Source organism: Miscanthus floridulus, chromosome 18 (assembly GCF_019320115.1).
Source record: "Miscanthus floridulus cultivar M001 chromosome 18, ASM1932011v1, whole genome shotgun sequence".
Taxonomy (NCBI): Eukaryota; Viridiplantae; Streptophyta; class Magnoliopsida; order Poales; family Poaceae; genus Miscanthus; species Miscanthus floridulus.
Genome location: NC_089597.1, coordinates 8,332,461 through 8,351,614, shown reverse-complemented (window position 1 = coordinate 8,351,614; position 19,154 = coordinate 8,332,461). Strand labels below are relative to the sequence as shown.

Genomic DNA, 19,154 nt, shown 5'->3' with positions numbered 1-19,154 from the left:
GAAGAACAGAGGCAGTGAGTTTGAATAATGGAATGGCTCGGGCTCGGGGAGGAAGAATTGAGCAGAATTATAGACCGGGATAATTAGTCCCGGTTAGGGGTCCAAACCGGGACTAAAGATTAATCTTTATTCCCGGGGCATAACCCAAACCGGGACTAAAAGCTTTAGTCCCGGCTGGTATTACCAACCGGGACTAAAGATCCCTGCCCCGCGGACGACCGTTGGGCAGGGACCTTTAGTCCCGGTTGGTATTACCAACCGGGACTAAAGGGTCCTTTAGTCTCGGGGGCAAAAAATGCCGAGGCTAATGCTAAATTGGGACATCGTTCTAAAGTCTGTTCTCTAGTAGTGAACAACATATACCACTAGCATGTTTTGCAAGTTGGCAGCTAGCTAGATATGATGCATTATTGTAACTAAGCTAGTAAACTGGTATATACATCAAAGCCTATCGGATTACGCATGCTGGATATTTTTGTATTTGATAAATGAGTTGTAGTTGTTAAATCCCTTAGATCACCTAGAGTAGCATCTAGTCGGGTGGTTCTTTGTATTTGGGATGAACAAGTAGAAATCCTAATGAACCGTACTACAGAGTGATAGAGAGAGGATAGTGGATGGGAGTGTACAGACCATCGGAGGGCACCGTCGAGGAGGATCCGGCCATCTCTTTCGGTCGGTGAAGCTCTGCGCACGGGCAGCGATGGTCGGAGAAGAGTTGGTGAAGTTCGGCGATGCAGTGGCGGTGCAATGAGGCCGACGGTGATGACGGTGGCGGCTTCCCATCGCTGGCTGCGCACCCTGTTGAGATCGGACTTAGGTTTTGTTGGTGGGGTGGAGTGGCTCACGGCGAACCTCGTACTATGAGTCGCCGGCCCCCACCACTTTATATAGCACAGTGCGACGGGGGCCCACTAACCATGTAGGGTTGGGCGCCCCCGATCAGGGCGCGTGACCAAGGCCCAATAGGCTGTTGGGCTTATTGGCTGGGAGATCATTCCAACATTCTCCCCCTTGATCTCACACTATTACTTTTATCTTTAAACTTTAAACTTCAATCCTTTTCTCCTTTCTCATTCATTCACAGATGATGCATAGAGCATGTTTCATCGTCACGGTCAATCGCTGATAGATTTAACAGCTACAATGCACGTCTTTGATCTAAAATAGATACTTTAACTTTTGGGCCATTTATAGTCCAGAAATCATAAGCTTTCCCTTAAACCCATGCCGGCTACATGTTCTCTGAACACGTTGGGTGGTAAGCCTTTTGTAAGCGGATTCACGAGCATCTTTTTGGTACTTATATGCCCAAGACTTATCATTTGATCCCGGACTCTATCCTTCACAACATAATACTTTATGTCAATGTGTTTGGCAGCACCACTTGACCTATTGTTGTGAGCATACTGTACTGCTGGATTATTATCGTAGTATAACTTCAGTGGTCTATTGATGTCGTCAACCACTTTCAAACCTGGTATGAACTTCTTTAGCCAGTTCACCTGCCCCGATGCCTCATAACATGCTACAAACTCAGCATACATTGTGGACGATGTAGTGACAGTTTGCTTTGAGCTTTTCCATGAAATAGCTCCTCCTACGAGAGTGAATACATATCCTGACGTGGATTTTCTTTCATCTCCCGTATAATCAGAATCCGAGTACCCCACCAATTGGAGAGATTCTGATCTTCTATACGTCAACATGAGGCATTTCGTACCTTGCAAATATCGCAAGACTTTCTTTACCAATTTCCAGTGTTCCATTCCTAGATTACTCTGAAATCTGCCAAGCAACCCGGTAACAAAAGCTAAGTCAGGGCACGTACATACTTGAGCATACTGTAAGCTTCCGACAGCTAAAGCATATGGAACCGCTTTCATTTGATCGAGCTCGTACTGGTTCCTGGGGCATTGAAAATCCCCATATCTGTCGCCCTTGACTATAGGAGCAGACGATGGACTACATTTATGCATACTGAATTTCTTTAATATTTTTTCTATGTATGCCTTTTATGACAGTCCTAATACCCCCTTTCTTCTATCTCGGTGAATTTCTATGCCTAAAACATATGATGCTTCACCAAGGTCTTTCATGTCAAACTTTGAGGACAAAAACTTCTTTGTCTCCTGCAGCAGACTCACATCACTACTAGCAAGTAGAATGTCATCCACATACAGAACGAGGAAAATAAATCTCCCATTCTTAAACTTTGCATAAATGCAATTATCCTCAACATTCTCTTTAAACCCAAAATTCTTTATTGTTCTATCAAACTTCAAGTTCCACTGTCTTGAAGCTTGCTTCAATCCATAAATGGATTTCTTTAGGCAGCAACCCATTCTTTCCTTTCCTTCTACAACAAAACCTTTTGGTTGTGCCATATAAATATTTTCCTCTAAATCTCCATTTAGGAATGCTGTCTTTACGTCCATCTGATGTAATTCTAAATCATAATGTGCCACTAATGCCATTATAATTCTGAGGGAATCCTTATATGAGACTGGAGAAAATGTCTCATTGTAATCTATCCCCTCTCTTTGTGTAAAACCTTTCGCCACAAGTCGCGCTTTAAACCTTTCTATATTCTCTCTGGAGTCATATTTTGTTTTGTAGACCCATTTGCAGCCTACTGTTTTGGCTCCTTTAGGAATTTGTTCTAAATCCCAAACACCATTTGAACTCATAGATTCCTATTTCATCTTTCATAGCTTTCAACCACTTTGATGAGTGTTCGCTTCTCATGGCTTCTTTATATGAGGTGGGATCACCCTCCATATGAAACTCTTCAGTATTATAGATTTCATAATCATCAGAAATAGCTGATCTTCTAACTCTTTGAGACCTTCTAAGGGCCTCCATATTTGACACATTTACTGTTTGAGGCTGTTGTTGCTCCCCCTCATGTGTGGCAATAGGTTCTGTAGGATTCTGAACCATGGGTTCCTCATCCTCATTTGTTGTTACCATAGGAGGAATAACAACAGGTGCTGGCACCATAACATCTTGCAATGTAGGTGTAGCAGCAGCAGGTAGCTCGAAAAATAGCTTCTGAACCATCGGAGTGGGTGCATACACCCGTTTCTCCTCAAGATCAATTTCTCGAGCTACCATGCTCCCCTTCATTCATTTCTTCCTCTAGGAAGACAGCGTGTCTCGTTTCCATAAACTTTGTATGTCTATCTGGACAGTAGAAACGAAAACCTTTTGACTTTTCTGGGTAGCCAATGAAATGGCAACTTACTGTTTTATGATCTAACTTCCCAGTGTTTGGGTTAAATATTTTAGCCTCAGCAGGACTCTCCCACACACGTAAGTGGTTTAGTGAGGGTACTCTTCCTGTCCACAACTCATACGGTGTTTTGGGCACCGACTTACTTGGTACTCTATTGAGAATATGAATGGCGGTTTTTAACGTCTCCATCCACAGGCTCAACGGTAAGGTGGAGTAACTAATCATACTACGCACCATATCCATCAGGGTACGGTTACGCCTTTCAGCTACTTCATTCTGCTGAGGTTCGCCCGGTGTTGAATACTGGACGACTATACCATTCTCCTGTAAGAACCTTGCAAAAGGTCCAGGAACTTGTCCATATGGGGTATGCCGACCGTAGTACTCCCCCCCATGGTCAGACCTGGCTATCTTAATCTTTAAATCATGCTGATTTTCAATTTCTGCCTTAAAAATTTTGAATTTATCCAACGCTTCTGTTCTTTCTTTAATTGGATAAATGTAGCCATAACGAGAGTAATCGTCTATGAATGTTATGAATGAATCATAACCATCCACACTTTTCACAGGAAAAGGACCACATATGTCTATGTGAATTATCTCTAAAATTCCTATGCTTCATTTGACATCCTTTTTAATTTTCTTTACATACTTTCCTTTAATACATTCTATACATTGCTCTAAGTCAGAGAACTCCAATGGAGGAAGAATTTCATTCTTAACTAGTTTTTCTATTCTTCCCCTCGAAATATGGCATAAACGACAGTGCCATAATTTCGACGATACATTAGGAGTTCTCTTTCGTTTTCTGTTTGCATTGTTCGATGAGGATACTTTCTCATTCATATCACATCCGGAATTCACATTTTCACGAAGTGATAACAAATAAAGCTCGTCTTGTCGGAAGGCAAGACCAATACATCTATTATTAAACAATATCTGACATTTGCCATTTCCAAAATGGCAATCATAACCATCGTGGTCCAACTTTGAAACACTAATCAAGTTTCTTTGCAAAGAAGGTACATAAAGAACATCTCTAAGAAAAAGTATGAAAGCCATCAGCAAGCTCTAGCGGAAGATCACCAATGGCCTCAACATCTGCTTGTACTCCATTTGCGACTTTAATGAAACTTTCGCTTCTTTGCAAAGTTCTCATCGAACGGAATCCCTATAAAGAATTAGCAACATAAATAGTTGCACCTGAATCAATCCATCAAGTAGATTTTGAAAACTTGACATACAAGGATTCATTTACGAACGTAATAATGTTCTCACCTTTCTTTTTCATAATCATCTTTAGGAAATCAGGACAATGTTGCTTATAATGTCCCCTGCCCTTACAATGAAGACATTAATCTTTATCCACTGGGAATTGCTTGTTCTGAGACTGTTGCATGGGACCCTTTCTAGGTGACTTAGAGGAAGAGCTGTTATTATAGTTCTTTTTCTTATTATCTTTTAGGTAGTTGATAGTACCACCCTGTAAAACTTTTATTCTTTCCTCCTCCTGCACACACATGGCTATGAGCTTTTCTAAATCTCATTTCTCGGGCTGTATGTTGTAATTAACAACAAAAGTGTCAAATTCTTTTGACAAAGAAGCAAAAATCAAATGAATAAAAAACTCATCCCTGAGAGCCAAATCCATTGGTTTGAGCTTAGATGCCAAATTGTTCATTCTCAGTATATGCTCTCTAATGCCACTGTCGCCACTAGAGTACCTTTCTGTCACCAGCTACTTGATCAGTTGGGTTGCATGTCTTTGAAGAACCAATGAACTGACTCTTTATTCTTTCTAAATACTCTGTGATCGTGTCACAGTCTGGAATTGAGTCCACTATTGCAGGCTCAATTGTATTCTTTATCACAGCTAAATATTTCTTATTGGTTGTGACTCACTTTCTATGTTCAAGGTCAAAAGACATCTTTATGGGAGCAAAGTCCCACTCTCTGTTCTGCCATGCAGCATCAGTCTCATCAGTCTCCCTCACTGGTGCCTCAGGTTCTTTGGGACATGGTGTGGTGACTACCCAGTCAACCTCAGCCAAGATGAAGGCCAAGTCGATCTTTTTCTTCCATTCAATATAGTTATCTCCTTTGAGAGTTGGGATATCTTTGATATAAGCCATCAAGGAGTATCCTCCTGAAAACACAATTTCTCTTTAAAGTGAGAACATAATATAATAACAACAATTGCATGCCTTAGTTTCAACGTTGATCAAAATTAAAACATACAATTTATCCTTTTACATTAATTCTATATCACCGTTGGGTAGAAATAGAATTAATGTATGACAAAAAACCATAATAACATCATAATGTTGCCATTAATCAACGTTGGTCAGAATAATAACAATATTATAATAATCTGATAACATGTCTATTTTCAAAATTAAATTCTCCTGTTGGTTCGAATTTAATAATGAAAACAACAACTTTAAATACGCAGCGAAAACTTTGAATAAAATTCTCATGATAATATTTTCCAGAAGCAACTTTACTATTTACTAAACAAAAAATATCATTGGATAAATTTTGTACAGAAATTATCATCAAAATTCAATTCAAATTCATCAAATATGAATCAAATCAGTTTCTGGAAAAAAGAAAAAATTGAATAAACTTATACTATGCATTTGGCCCGGTCCAGCAGCAGTGCGTGCGGCCCAGCGCCAGGAAAAGCGATGCGGCCCAGCAGCAGCAGAGGCCCGCGGCCCAAGCCAGCTTAACGCGCGCACGGCCCAGTAGAGCCAACGGCCAGTTTGCGCGGACGCGCGTGGCGCCTCCCCCGCGCCTAGGCCACAACCTGGGCCTGGGCCGGGAATTCCCTTTCCCACCTGGGCGCAAAACGGCCCGATGTGCTGCTGGCCGTCGATCACCGATCGACGGTCCTCCTCGTGTTTCGGCCGGATGAAACCCGCGACGGCCGCGGCTCTCCCTAAACCCTAGCTCATTCTCTCCCACCCCTTCTCTCATCGCGCAGCGCCGCTCGGAGAAACAGCCGCAGCAGCAGCCGTCCTTGGTGGCCGAGGGAGAAGAAGAGGGGCTTCGCCTCGCGCCCTCTCGCCGGCGTGCGTGCTCGCCCGAGGCTGGGCACGCCACCATCGAGGGGCCGCATGGTGGTGCCCTGTTGCCGTGACCGCGCGTGCGAGGTGCAGTGCGGCTCGTTGCTCTGTCCCGCGCGCCGTTCGGGAGCGACACCGCGGTCTCCTTTCCGCGCGGTGGCGGTGCCGCCGGCGGTGAGGAAACCCCAGGTAGGGTCCCTATCTTTAGGGTTAGGGTTGGGTTCTATTGGATTCGAATCGAATACGAACTCCACTCTTTCTTTTCATTCGTTTTTCTTTGCTTTTGATTCGGGATCACAGTTAGGGTTAGGGTTGCGGTTTGTTCTTTCCCGATCCGATCCGGATCGGTCAAACTTTCTCTCTTTTCTTTTCCTGTCCCCGATCTAGATCTACGAACTAGACAGGCCTCTGATACCATTGTTAAATCCCTTAGATCACCTAGAGTAGCATCTAGTCGGGTGGTTCTTTGTATTTGGGATGAACAAGTAGAAATCCTAATGAACCGTACTATAGAGTGATAGAGATAGGAGAGTGGATGGGAGTGTACAGACCATCGGAGGGCGCCATCGAGGAGGATCCGGCCATCTCTTTCGGTCGGTGAAGCTCTGCGCACGGGCAGCGATGGTCGAAGAAGAGTTGGTGAAGTCCGGCGATGCAGTGAGGCTGACGGTGATGACGGTGGCGGCTTCCCGTCGCTGGCTGCGTACCCTGTTGAGATCGGACTTAGGGTTTGTTGGTGGGGCGGAGTGGCTCACGGCGAACCTCGTACTATGAGCCGCCGGCCCCCACCACTTTATATAGCGCAGTGCGACGGGGGCCCACCAACCATGTAGGGTTGGGCGCCCCCGATTAGGACGCGTGACCAAGGCCCAATAGGCCACTGGGCTTATTGGCTGGGAGATCATTCCAACAGTAGTGTTCCCTGGTAGCATCATGTTTCAGTTTCCTCTAAAATCTCAACTGATTTGGCAACCCACAAAATTGTTGAACAAGAAGTGGCATATGCGAGACTGAGGACCATATGAACAAACACCGTGAGCACAAGGGAGAGTATAGTATATAAAAGGTATAGGGCGAATCAGAGTTACTTGTATCAACAATGTTGTATGTGTGATTTTGAAAGGTGTAACTCATGAGGTAGGAAGAAGGGATGCATGAAGAACTTATACGCTCATACAATTATTGTGCTATTGTGTAAGCAACAAGGTATTTTTTTTCTAAGAAAAAGCAACAAGGCATATGTGAATACAATATTTTTTTTTTTTGCAAATGGAAGAAGATTTATATTAAAATGTGGCATAGCACATCCTCAAATTAGTCATTAAAAAACCTAAATAAAAAAGGATATAACATTTTATCTAGGTACCTCCTAGCATCTTCTTTCCTAATGGCTGGCTTGAACAGGTTACCATAGAACACTGAACCCGTTCATTAGCTGTAAACCTTGGACATGCCGTAAGATCCAATATTCCACATCAGGTCGAAACACATCTGCATCGATGAAAGAACATCATTGGTTGAATCGGGTACAACACATGTGATAGATTGAGCACAGTGTTTGTCTGATGGATATGATGTCCTTGGTCGTTGTAAGGTGCTCAGAGATTCAGATAACCTCATCAATGTTTGTGCTGCACAAGGAAGATGGGACGATGTTACAAAAGGGGTGGAAATTGAAAGACTGCAGGTGGATTTGGTGTTGTTGAATTTGTGATGGATTTGTAAAAAGACTGTGGGTGGATTTGTCGTTCCTACAAACTGTGGTTGATTTGAATTTTTTTTTAATGTCCTTGTATAGCCTTTAGACGCTGGTGTCCCGTATGCTGGTGATATATAAAGTTGGTTGGGCTCCTAACAAATTTATTATTGTTATTATTGCTACAAAGTACAGTATGGGTCGCAAAGAATCTTCATCCTAGGTATAGCATATCCAGTTCTTTAATTTTGTGCGACGGAAGAATCTGATGCTGGTAGCAGACAGCGTTTCAGGATCTCAATAACAGGTACAACTACGGCATATTCGGCTAAGGCTGGAGGTTGTGCCTTGTCCTTTTATTTTTGTTTTCCTTTTTCCTTTAGTTGCTGTTGTTGCTGTGAGGAGAAAAGTACGGTCAGTAGCCAACTGTAGGGATATCATTTCTTTTTGGGTAAGACAAAATGTGAAAGCTGAAGAATATGAAGAAGAAAGGGAAGAAAGCAGTAGTTTGCTTGAATACACAGTGCAAAACCGCAAACTATTCTCGAATTTATTTTTTGGTTTAATATGTGTTATATTTTTTCAGTGGCATATGACGACGTGCATGTGGACAACGAGTGTACCAGACTTTTGCAAGCTTTCCAAGATGCATATAGAAAAAAAAATGCAAAGTACTACTGCTGCAGCTAATTTGGAGTGGTAGATGAATTGACATGTGTCACCATGCCTGGGAGAGTGGGAGATAGGGCTCCGCCCAAAAAGAATATCAACCTTTTCGTTTGGCTGTGTCTTATTATAAACGATCGTAAATTTTTAGTCGGAATAGTATTTTTTCTCACACAGACCAGCCAGCAGTACTTCTTCACGAACCAGCAACGATATGAACCAGTCAACCGAACAGGCTGCATATATGTGAAGTTTATTTTGCTTTGACTATTCCCATTAGTTTGTTTGAACAAACACTCGGTTTGTAGTATATTTATGAGCTTGATCGGTAGCCGTTGCTGCTATTGTCGTAAGTCTCACTACAATGAAAAAAATACTATGCTTGAGAGGTACTGCTTCTGCAGCTGCAGGGATCAGCACTGAACGGAGCCTACATTATACTTACTTCGTCATACAATAAATTAGAGTAACTCTTAGAATCACGCTAAGTCGTACTATGTTGAGCTTGACTATCTTTATAGCGAAGAATAACATCAGCTATGAGCCTATGACATAAAATAAGTGGATTATGGAAACATATTTCATAATATATTTAGTGATACTAATTTCATGTATAGATATCGATGCCTTTTTCTATAAATTTAATCAAACTTGACCTATGACAACTCGAAATTTGATCTATTTTAGAACAGTATTTATCAACAAAACAGAACAAGAAGAAAAAGGAACGACAAGTTTCAGCTGATGATTTGCAACAGAAGGATGGACAAGTGTCAGCTGATTTGCGATGGACAAGTGTCACCGTGGGGTGGGGCCCAAAGGCAGGCAACCAAGGCGAAGGCGAAGCGGCCGGGCCGGGCCACACCACAAAAAACAGGGGGACACCAAGAGAGATCCAAAATTCCCTGGATCGGAGAGAAAAAAAGGCCAGTCTGTGTATAAGCTCGCGCCACGGGAGTCGCCGGCAGATTCGCGAAACCCATCGCATCGGCCATCGGCGCGGCTGCCTCCTCCATCGATCCAGAGAGGCTTCTCTGGGCTGCTCGTCTCTCTCGCCCCCGCCCGCCGGCCGGTCCTCTTCCCCAGCCCCTGTCCGCTTCGATCGCCCATGGCCGCTCCCGCCCCCAATGGCAATCCCACTGTCAGGTCGGGCTCCCTCCCCTTCCTTTTAATTTCCTTTGCTGTTGCTTTTTCTTCTTCTTTTTCCCCCAACAACAACGGCATCGCTAGCTAGATTCTTCTCGCCATCAATCCGCGTGTTTTGTTTCGTCATGCGGCGAGACGTGACTAAACTTTAGTCCCCGTCACTATGGATGTTTATATGCCAATTAGAAGAACTAAATCTGAGCTAATTATAAAACTAATTGTATAAGTTGTGGCTAAATCGTGAGATGAATCTATTAAGCCTAATTAATGCTCTTGTTTGTTGTTATTACTCTGACACTCTGTAAAGGACACAACGGCGATCTGTGTTGGGTATCAAAAGCTCATTCATTTTCTTTTCTTTGTCAACGGTGAACACAACGCCATCCAATTAACGTTAGTTCGCTACAGTTTCAGATTTACCAACCACTCGTTCAAAGTCTGTGCGTGATTGGTCAATATAAATTACTGCCGTTCGTGTGAACATCATTACATGCTGTTTCTGCTCTTCTTCTGAAACCGTCGTGTTGCGTGACTAGTGACTACCATCGAGCGATGCCGATGCAAGTTAGCAAATTGCAGCGTCAGATTTATCACACACACACTTGTTCCAAGTTCCTGATCAGCTGATGATTCAAATGCTGGGCATGGTCTGCAGCTCCCTCGCGACAACTGTTCCCGTCCAGGCGGTTCTGTTCGACATCGACGGGACGCTGTGCGACTCGGATCCCCTCCACCATCTCGCTTTCCAAGAGCTGCTTCTCGAGGTACGGTGGAATGGATGGATTTCCTACACACTTCTTTCGTCTATGTTTCTTACTTTCTTTAACCAACAAAACTGTGATGTGATTTGATTTGATTCACCAAATAGCTGGCATACGCAGATCGGGTACAACAACGGTGTGCCGATAGATGACGAGTTCTTCATCAAGAATATTGCTGGGAGGAGTGACGTCGACGCTGCCCAGAACCTGTTCCCGGATTGGCCCCTTGAGAAGGGGCTCAAATTCCTGGATGACAAGGAAGCTAAATACAGAAGGTACATACTTGTGATTTCCTCAGTATCATCAAGATAACTGAATGTCCTCGCAAAAAAAGATAACTAAATGATTCAGAGAATCAGAGTGTTATCCATTATTACAGCAGCAACTCGTTCGTGTACCATATATGTAGCACATAAAAACATCGAATTGAGCCATGTCATGTGAAAAACATCCATTTGCTACTCACAGAGCGATGTCAGCATTTGGTACTACACTAGGTTGTTGAGGGTTTTGTCATTTCTTACAGCACCCGTTTGCTACTGAATGTGATCCTTTAATAATCATTGCATTACATCAGAGAACTGATAGGTTCATTAGTCATTACAATAACACGATAGAGTGAATGTTTCTAGTTGTTCCCTTGTTTCAGTTTGGCAAAAGAGCGCTTGGTACCTGTAAAGGGCCTCGGGAAAGTGGTCCAATGGGTCAAAGACCACGGGTACAAGCGCGCAGCAGTAACCAATGCCCCAAGGATCAACGCGGAGCTCATGATCTCCCTTCTGGGCCTCTCAGACTTCTTCCAGGCTGTTATCATTGGAGGTGAATGTGAGCAGCCAAAGCCTGCGCCGTACCCTTACCTCAAGGCTCTCAAGGAGCTTGAGGTGTCTGCAGAGCACACCTTCATCTTTGAGGTAAACCAAACACAGCTTTATGACTGGAATTTTGTGGTCTGATATAATATCCAGGTGGGGGATTCTCTCCCCCTCCGGCGACCATAAAAAAAAATAGTAGTAGTCACTGATGAGAGATTTTGGTTGGTGTAGGATTCTCCTTCTGGTATACGGGCAGGCGTCGCAGCAGGAATGCCTGTCGTTGGTTTAGCGACAAGGAACCCAGAGAACTCCTTGATGGAAGCAGGAGCCGCGTTGCTCATCAAGGATTACGAAGATCCTAAGCTCTGGGCAGCGCTTGAAGAGATCGACAGAGAGGAAGCTAAGCTGAAGAAGGGCAGCGCATGATATGATATGATGATGAACAATTCATTAACTAGATTTATCGCCAATCAAATTTGGCTAGAACACATTTCTGTTCCTAGTTATGTTGCAGCTGTGACTGCGAGTAACCACAGAGAGAGCTCATCAGGGTATTTCTGAGACTCTAGTTTGGTATATTATTTCTTTCTTCTTGATGAAACTGAGACCAAATAAGAACTCGGGAATCTTCTGCCAGCGGTTACGATTGTTTGGTGGATGCGAGTATGGGACTCGCTCTATGACAAAGCTGTTGCGCCTTGTTGCGTACCATCTCTGTATATTGACTTGTTGCTTCAGCAGTCTTTGAGTAGTCTTTAATCTGAAAGAAAGATGAGATGGAAACTCCCTCCCAACGGGAAAATGTGTTGAAACGCACCATGCTGATTGTTTGTCAAATTCATCATTGTTTTCATTTTGAACTCTAGCTGTGGCTACGGAAACCGTGTTGAAAGTGGTTTCTGCCTTTATGTGGCTATGTAGCATTTTGATATGGGCTCGTAAACTTGAGTTAGAGAGTCCAAAAAATAACAAAAAATTTGAACGCCGTTTGGAAAGGCAGCCACTGGTCAAAAGGAAGAAAAAGGTGTGGAACATGAGATGAGGACTAGCAGCCACCAACCGCACCAATTGAACGACCGAATCCTCACCAACCAACCTTCCCTCTCCAGTCTTCTCCTTATAAAATGTCCAGGCAGCATCAGCACTTCCAGCGGTGACCACAAGATCAAAAGAAGCCCCAATTTGGCATCCAGCAGCAACCGGCCATGGAAAGGTAACCCTGCCCACAACCATCATCATCTAGAGTATTTTCTGCATGATTTCATTCAGTTCTATTCCCCCCAGAGACAGACTGTCAAGATTTCATTTCAATCCAACCAAGTTCTCTGCAACCATGGCCATCCCAGTTGATCTCTTCTGTCTCTGTGTGTGGTTGCAGTGGGATCGGCAGAGTGGCTCCCCTGGAAGCCGTCCTCTTTGACATCGACGGCACCATGGCCATCTCCGACCCGTTCCACCACAGGGCCACCTCGGAGATGCTCCTCAAGGTGGGCTACAACAACGGCGTCCCCATCACGCAGGAGTTCGGCATGGCGCACATGGCCGGCCGGAGCAACGAGCAGATTGGCCGCTTCCTGTTCCCGGACTGGGACCAGGCGCGGCTTGACGCCTTCTTCGCCGAGAAAGAGGCGCTCTTCGCCAGGTACGCCGGCGAGGGGCTCCGGGAGATCGCCGGCCTCACGCCGCTCTGCCGCTGGGCCGCCGACCGCGGGCTCAAGCGCGCCGCCGTCACCAACGCGCCCAGGGCCAACGCCGAGCTCATGATCTCCATCCTCGGACTCTCCGACTTCTTCCAGCTCGTCGTCACCGCCGAGGAGTGCGAGCGATTCAAGCCCTTCCCGGACCCGTACCTCAGGGCGCTCGACCTGCTCGGCGTCTCGCCGGAGCACGCCATCGTGTTTGAGGACTCCACCACTGGCGTGCAGGCAGGCGTTGCGGCTGGGATGCCCGTGGTTGCCATCGCCGAGGAGAGCCGGGAGAGCAAGCTTCTCGCCGTCGGCGCCACGCTCGTTATCAGGGACTACGAAGATCCCAAGCTCTGGGCGGCATTGGAAAAACTGGACACCGCCAAGCCTGAAGCTGCTGCTGAGGCCAATGGAACTCATACACAACTGTAGCTGAGGGACAAGTGCACTAGTAGCGAAAAACAATTTCTTGTCATATTTCACTTTCGTTCACGCATGATTGAATTGAATTAGAACTCATTCGTGGATGATGTATCTTGATGAGGTCATACAAAATTGCTAAGTGAAAACAAAACTGATTGTGAGAAAATACAGAATTCTATATCTATAAGCAAGAGCTCACACGAGATTAAGCACTTCAGAAATGGTAAGCTGGTGACAGTGCACCCTGTTCGCTTATGCTGAAATGTTGTGAGAGGAAAACACTGTTCCATGGCTAAAAAGTACAGACAATACATTTTCCACAAAACTGATTGCGAGAAAAAGAAATGTAGGAGGATTCTATATCTATTCTCCCGCAAGAGCTCACACGGGATTATGCACTTCAGAAATGGGTACGCTGGTGACGGTGCACGCCTTGCAAACATGGTATAGACAGTACATTTTTCACAAGGTCCTCATATACACACCAAGATGGAGACATGGTGATAGATCAGTTTGACGAGTATCTCTTTGACAACGCCTCGTAATGTTTGATTTGCTGCAGGAAAAGAGAACAAGGTCAAAGGGAGAAATAGGCAAGACAGAAGCACAATGGCGAGCTGAAAATTAGCACTGACATGAGGAAGTCATTCTAGCATTTGCCTATACCTGTTCAGATACTGATGGCTTAATCTTCGATAGAGCGCGTTCAAAGTGCGAGATCTCAATCAAACAAGACGAACTCATTGAGGATGTCCCGTTCTCAAGGAATTCCAATCTCTCTTCCAATGCTGCCATGGCTGCTTCATTGACCTGATGAAAGAAGCACATTAGATTGATACAGATATCTTTTCGACTAAGCTAGATTGAATTCATTGTGCAAACTGAAGCACTAGTGCTCCATTTTAGTCAACATAAAGAACAACTGATCAATGGAATATCAAAAATATTACCAGTGATGCTAGGCCAGCACCAGTGAGATTGTTGCATTCAGCACGACGTGCAAGTGCATCCAAATCAACATCAGCCGAGACAGGCTTGCTACGAGCATGTGCTTTTAATATTGAAACCCGCTCGTCGGCACCAGGTAAAGGTACATAATGTTTCTTTCCAAATCTACCAGGCCGTAAAACAGCATCATCTATCACATCAATCCTACACCAGAAAGGGGCTGCAGGTATCAATAATATATTCAGGGATAAAGATGTAAAATGGTAGACCAGTCCGCTGCTGACAATTACCTGTTTGTAGCTCCTATCACATAGACACCTTGTCTTTGATCAGCACCATCAAGTTCGATAAGTAACTGCAAACAGAAGAATATGAATAACACAGAACAGAAAAGCAATGCAAAGGAATGAAGAAGTGCACAAACTAGTACAATACTCAAACCTGATTTAAGAGACGTTCAACAACACATCCTCCCTCTTTCCCTCTCTTTGTTGTCAAAGCATCAACCTGCCACATCATATGGAATAAGAACTTGAACACCATACCAAGAGATACAGCTCTCCAAACCATGTTGCTTTGTTACTAAGTACAATAAATGCATCAAACATCCCAAACTTGTTTGAAGCAAAAGCAATCGATACAGATTTTCCTCAACATAATGTATTACAGGGCAGACTGCATGCGATTTCTTACCTCATCGAAAAATAGGATGCATGGGGAGTTAGTCCGTGCACGAGTGAATATTTTCCTAACTTCCGATTCACTCTCCCCAACATACTTGTTCAATAGCTCAGGCCCCTAATGAACCAGATAAAGAAAAAGCTTAGAACTACTTTGTATGGCATTGAAAAGCTGATGTGAAAATATGAAAGCATCAACTACCTTGATGTGAATAAAATTAGCCCCTGCCTCATGTGCCACTGCTTTTGCTATTAATGTTTTTCCACAACCAGGAGGTCCAAACAACAGGAAGCCAGCTTGCATATTCACTCCAAACACCTTGAAAGACACGAAACAAAGAGGGCATGAAAACAATACTCAAATGTAAATACAAAAGGTTAACAGTTATTGAAAAAAAATCAACAGTATGGCTGTGAATGAACTTATTGAGAAATAATCAAGTTCTCTCAACTTCTATGGTATCACAAAGTTGATGACTAGACATGATACAGAAGTAAGAATTGTAAAATAAACTTCTGAGGCAGTAAATTCAATTCAGCATTCACCTCATAGTCTTCAGGGTGCTTGATACAACGAATAATACAGCGGTCAAACTCTTTTCTTAATGAATCAAGACCTCCAACATCATTCCATGTGACATCAGGGACAGAAGAAAACCCTTCTCTTCTCAAAGATGGCTGAACCATTTTTGTTGCTTCCTTCAGATAGTGAAGAGAAGATTATTAAAAATAATAGTCCATGGATCTGATAAAAATATAACAACAGAATAGAACTAGAGGGAAAGGCATGGCCATGATATACAGAGGTGGCATGAAAAGAAAATAAATCGATCATGTTGCAAATTGTAGCAGCTTAGATGACATTAAATCTAAATTAAAAGTGAAAAATACAAAGGTTACTGGGGAAAGACATGTCCTAAAAATTAACAAAATAAGAAGATAAAAGGTTTTTGGGAAAAATGGATCAAGGCATAATCCAAATCTAGCTTACACTGGATGAAATTAACAGAGTTATTGGACATGTGCTGTTCATAGAAAAGGTGCAAAGCTTACCTCAAAATCATCCATAGTAATATGTAGGCCCTCCACCTCACTTTCATCCCAGGGTTGTCTCCACCAGTCATGCTTGCTATTCCCATCATGCTCACGGCGATATTGAACTCTTCTTTCATCAATTATTCTCTTCATTGCTAGATTCCCTGCTTTACCCACTAATGCCTTCAAGTCAGCACCAACAAAACCTGGTGTCGCCCTAGCTATCTTGAACAAGTCAAATTCGCCTTCAAGTCGAAGATGCTGAGTAAGCATCTTCAGTATTTGTTTTCGTGCATTCTCATCTGGAACACCAAGAGATATCTCTCGGTCAAACCTTCCTGGCCTTCGCAGAGCTTGATCCACAGCATCAGGCCTATTTGTGGCTCCAATGACAATAACATAACCAGGTTTCTTTTCAGATGACTCAGCATCCGAATTGTCACTGCCCGATCCAATATTCTGGTGGAATTGATCCATGCACGTCATTAATTGAGTAACTATACGCCGTTCCATCTCTCGTTGCAGATTCTCCCTCTTGGATGCAATTGCATCTATCTCATCAATAAATACAATCGAGGGAGCAGTCCGATAGGCCTTCTGAAACAAGCCCCTGATGTTTTCTTCAGAAGCTCCTGCAAGAACATAGGCATAATGAGGTCAGCTTCTGCATGAATTCTGACAGAGAATTTGAATTTATCCTTGTGCACGAGTGAATGTTTATCCACAAAAAGAGAATATGTATCCTCACATTTGTTGGCTAAGTCATAAGGGTGGCAGCAAAGCTGGATCAATACCAGATCTTCGAAAAATATCCTCACATCTGAATTTTTCAGCACCTATTTAGCATGATTCTGATTTCATGATGGCTAACCAGGTTCAACATATGGTAGTGCCTTGTTAGTAACAACATACTATTGGCTTATTGAGCACTACACTGATATTAGGAAAAACTTGTCCAGATATTGAGTATTGACAATGCCTAAACAGAGCTCATCCTATTTCATCAATTCCTAGATTGTGCAAAATATTAGGAACACCAATCTCCCACAGCGACAGCTACATTTAGTATGCTAAATACACATCTTGCAAGGTAAACAGCACCATTAATTTTACAGCCTGCACTGATGACATCTAATCAAGCAAAAGGGCACAGGCAGCACACATATTCATAATCAAACATGACTAGCAGCTTAAACTCATTTGTCCAAATACTCAACACGAGCAAAGCATCAAGCTTTCTCCCTCATTATTTTGATGCAAGGAATCAGAAAGCATACCAGACACCCCAGATACGACTTCCGGTGCGGAGATCTTATAGAACGGCACGCCAGTCTCGTTGGCAATGGCATGGACAAGGGTGGTCTTTCCGCAACCAGGCGGTCCGTGCAGCAGCAGCCCGGCGATGATCGAGGAGGACCTAGTTTTGAGATTGTATATATCCACAAATAAATGAACTCAACGAGATGATCAGGCATCAAGCCATCAAGAAAGAGCTCGATGGATCAATGGAGACACAAGCTGTGCCTCAATGCTGCGCAGACATACGGTTTGATCAAGTGCATCTTTTTTCCCTAACATTTAATTTAATTACTGATACAATCAAACCATGGATAGGTTCTCCACTGACATGAACCATATATAAAAGCGATATTCATCCTTGTTTTTACATAGTACATAGCTGTCATCTCAAGTCATTACAAATAATTATATGCCGGTCAATCCGTAGCTGGCAAATTAAATATCACGCAGAGACTCACACACAAAGCACACACCACATGCATGGGAGCACACAGCACCAGCAGGGAGACTGCATGCATGAGGATCTGATCAGAGCAAGGTGTAGTACATGCATCCACGCCTGTTCTCTGCTCAATGCTCATGCCTGCCGCTGGAGCTGATGACGACTGTGATCTCCTTGTTTATTTATATATGTATGTATACATTCCTCACAAAGCTTACCAAAACCAAACAGAAGCCATGGCAGCATATACCATATAGTAAAATAAAGATGCTGGGCACACACAAGGTAGCTAGCATCCATCCATGTCACACGAAATGAATAAATCAGGCAAAATAAGTAGAAAAAAGACGACGCAACACGCTAGTAACCACAGCACAAGCAAACACACAGAGCTCAGAGCCAGCCATAAGGCCTGAAGAAAGCAGCAGAGTAATTAATCATCCCTTCCTCTCCTGTGCGTGTGTGACGAACCATGCACAGATCCATAACCAGATATCCATTGAGAGGATTACTACCTACAGGAACAGGAAGGAAGGGGAATAAATTAATGCGTCAGTGATGATCCAGTGCTGAAAGATATCATGTACGTACCACACAAATCAATCAAATTTGTAGGCAATTAACAAAGTTTTTGATCCATATAAAAATAAAATAAAGCTATAGTAGTGGCTGGGTCAATGCAGCATGCAGCAACTCAAACGTGGCGACGTCCTCGGCGGAGGCGCCGCGGCGGGCTAGGCCGCCGTTGAGTATGCGGCGGTGGAGTTCCCACTCTAAGGACGACAGCTGGGAGCGGCCGGCGCCGTTGCCGGCGTGGCGCGGGCGCTTCGCCATGGGCGCCGTGACGCGGGGTCGCGACCGCCGCGTGCGACGAAGAGGAGAGAGGAGAGAGGCGAGAGGCGGAGGGGACGGCGGCGGCCTCTTTTTTTTTTAGGCCTAGTATGTACTCACACCACCACACACACGCACACGGGCGGCGGCGGCCTGGCCAAACCCTAATCGCGCACGGCCCCAGCGTGCAATCCAACGGCGGGCGGAGCTGGCGGGCTGATGCTTCCTTCTTCTTTTTTGTTTCCGTTCCCATAGAAAGCCCAAATCTTTTTTTTTATAGAAGAAAGCCCACGTCTTTAATTAATTGCTCAAACTTTGTCAAACGAAAAGAACGATCAAATCAACACAATAATTTGATAAGGCATGATTTTAGAAAATTTTAAAAAAAAAATCATCACATTTGGAGTTAATACGAAGAAGAAAG

At 43.9% G+C, this 19,154-nt stretch overlaps 3 protein-coding genes across 6 annotated transcripts; 2 read left to right on the top strand and 1 right to left on the bottom strand.

Moving 5' to 3' along the window:
• Positions 1–9,542: 9,542 nt before the first annotated feature.
• LOC136520041 (haloacid dehalogenase-like hydrolase domain-containing protein Sgpp) lies at positions 9,543–12,106 on the top strand. 2 transcript variants are annotated; one of them, XM_066513442.1, is made up of 5 exons: positions 9,543–9,814; positions 10,470–10,578; positions 10,683–10,850; positions 11,225–11,486; positions 11,619–12,106. In XM_066513442.1, exons 1-5 carry the CDS (start codon positions 9,796–9,798, stop codon positions 11,811–11,813), a joined length of 753 nt encoding a protein of 250 aa, XP_066369539.1. In that variant the 5' UTR covers positions 9,543–9,795; the 3' UTR covers positions 11,814–12,106. The 2 variants fall into 2 exon arrangements, with proteins under 2 accessions (XP_066369539.1, XP_066369538.1); XM_066513441.1 differs by having other exon boundaries at positions 9,546–9,814; positions 10,696–10,850.
• A 339-nt stretch (positions 12,107–12,445) lies between these two features.
• On the top strand, positions 12,446–13,504 carry LOC136520042 (haloacid dehalogenase-like hydrolase domain-containing protein Sgpp). Its single transcript, XM_066513443.1, has 2 exons — positions 12,446–12,600; positions 12,766–13,504. Exons 1-2 carry the CDS (start codon positions 12,593–12,595, stop codon positions 13,502–13,504), a joined length of 747 nt encoding a protein of 248 aa, XP_066369540.1. The 5' UTR covers positions 12,446–12,592.
• Positions 13,505–13,914: 410 nt separating this feature from the next.
• On the bottom strand, positions 13,915–18,922 carry LOC136520039 (cell division control protein 48 homolog C-like). Of its 3 annotated transcripts, XM_066513437.1 has the most exons (11): positions 18,851–18,922; positions 17,436–18,414; positions 16,177–16,790; positions 15,670–15,822; positions 15,326–15,442; positions 15,137–15,241; positions 14,885–14,950; positions 14,734–14,798; positions 14,446–14,647; positions 14,162–14,305; positions 13,915–14,051 (listed from the first exon to the last, which is right to left on the bottom strand). In XM_066513437.1, the coding sequence occupies exons 3-11, from the start codon at positions 16,669–16,671 to the stop codon at positions 14,004–14,006; spliced, it is 1,395 nt and encodes a 464-aa protein (XP_066369534.1). In that variant the 5' UTR covers positions 16,672–16,790; positions 17,436–18,414; positions 18,851–18,922; the 3' UTR covers positions 13,915–14,003. The 3 variants fall into 3 exon arrangements, with proteins under 3 accessions (XP_066369534.1, XP_066369532.1, XP_066369535.1); XM_066513435.1 differs by lacking the exon at positions 18,851–18,922 and having other exon boundaries at positions 17,436–18,555; XM_066513438.1 differs by lacking the exons at positions 17,436–18,414; positions 18,851–18,922 and adding an exon at positions 16,907–17,420.
• Between the last annotated feature and the right edge of the window lie 232 nt (positions 18,923–19,154).

Bases quoted from the DNA above. Each gene is read 5' to 3' on its own strand.
- LOC136520039 (XM_066513437.1), bottom strand. From the start codon at position 16,671: ATGGAACGGCGTATAGTTACTCAATTAATGACGTGCATGGATCAATTC. The intron at 15,443-15,669 runs GTGAATGCTGAA...GTGTCTTTCAAG, and splicing joins AGCACCCTGAAGACTATGAG to GTGTTTGGAGTGAATATGCA. The intron at 14,951-15,136 runs GTAAGAAATCGC...ATGATGTGGCAG, and splicing joins GCATCCTATTTTTCGATGAG to GTTGATGCTTTGACAACAAA.
- LOC136520041 (XM_066513441.1), top strand. From the start codon at position 9,777: ATGGCCGCTCCCGCCCCCAATGGCAATCCCACTGTCAG. The intron at 10,579-10,695 runs GTACGGTGGAAT...TGGCATACGCAG, and splicing joins TCCAAGAGCTGCTTCTCGAG to ATCGGGTACAACAACGGTGT. The intron at 11,487-11,618 runs GTAAACCAAACA...TGGTTGGTGTAG, and splicing joins AGCACACCTTCATCTTTGAG to GATTCTCCTTCTGGTATACG.